Source organism: Myotis davidii, unplaced genomic scaffold (genome assembly GCF_000327345.1).
Source record: "Myotis davidii unplaced genomic scaffold, ASM32734v1 scaffold2053, whole genome shotgun sequence".
Lineage (NCBI taxonomy): Eukaryota > Metazoa > Chordata > Mammalia > Chiroptera > Vespertilionidae > Myotis > Myotis davidii.
In genome coordinates, this window is record NW_006284252.1 from 27,913 (window position 1) to 29,050 (window position 1,138).

The following is a 1,138-nucleotide window of genomic DNA, read 5'->3' on the forward strand; positions in this document are numbered from 1 at the left end:
TGGGGAGAAGGGTTTTGAGGGAGAGAGAGAGAGAGAGAGAGAGAGAGAGAGAGAGAGGTGTGTGGAACACAGGTCAGGCACGCACCCACCAGAGGTGAGGGACTGGGGTGATGACTTTCATCCCTGCCCTTCCCATGTCTCATCCCATTCAAACTCCCGAGCCCCCCTCTGCCCCACCAGTGCCCCAGGGCAGGTCCCAGCCCAGAGAGGAGGGGTTCTTTCCTACCTGTGTCATTTCTGAAGGAGACGCCTATGGTGAGGTTCTCTGGGGCATCTGGGAGAGAAAGACAGGGCCCCACTTCACATGGAAGTCACCCCAATCTGGGACCCAGAAGGGAGGAGAGCTGGCCTTCTGGCCCCTCCCCAACTACATGCAAATCCATGCCCCGGTGTTCTCAGGTTAGCTCAGCCTCCTGCGCACGCGAGCGAGCGAAAACACACACACACACACACACACACACATTCTGAAGGAGACGCCTATGGTGAGGTTCTCTGGGGCATCTGGGAGAGAAAGACAGGGCCCCACTTCATATGGAAGTCACCCCAACCCCAAGGAGGGGCGGTGGGAACCGGGAAGGAGGGAGAGCTGTCCTTCTGGCCCCTCCCCACCTACACGCACATCCATGTCCGCATGTTCTCAGGTTAACTCAGCCTCCAGCACACACACACACACACACACACACACACACACGTCGCTCCCACTGCCCCACGGACCCAGCCCCCCCTCCAACACTCACAGGAGACATTGAGCCGGATGGTTCTCTGCGTGGCCACTGAAGATCCTTGCAGTTTCACCTGACAGGTGAGGCTGGAGCCATGGTCCCGGGGCCTCGGGGTGAAGGTGAGCACTGAGGAGCGGAGGGTCTGGGGGTCCAGCGAGTCCACAGCGGCTCCCGCCCAGGAGAAGGTGAGAGGTCGTCCCCCTTCGCAGGCCCCTGGCAGGCTGCAGGCCAGCTCTGTGGGGCGGCCGGACTCCAGAGGCTCCCTCATCCGGATGTGGGGTTTCTCTGTCAGGGCTGCAGGGGAGAAAGGCAGGTGCCTGGGCTCCAGGTGTGGGTACTCAGAGCGGGACCCTGAGAGAGGCCCTGCCTCGGGCTGATCTCCCCAGGCCCTGTGTCCCTTCCCACCACCCAGGCTC

At 61.8% G+C, this 1,138-nt stretch overlaps 1 protein-coding gene across 1 annotated transcript in view; it reads right to left on the reverse strand.

Annotated features, from left to right (window-relative positions):
• The window catches only part of LOC102754195 (sialic acid-binding Ig-like lectin 5), a 2,355-nt gene extending 1,278 nt beyond the window's left edge, over positions 1-1,077 (reverse strand). Inside the window, exon 1 of the mRNA XM_015568816.1 lies at positions 738-1,077. Within this exon, the coding sequence (XP_015424302.1) occupies positions 738-990 (253 nt within the window). The 5' untranslated portion in view covers positions 991-1,077. The remainder of the gene's footprint in view (positions 1-737) is intronic.
• Positions 1,078-1,138: the final 61 nt, after the last annotated feature.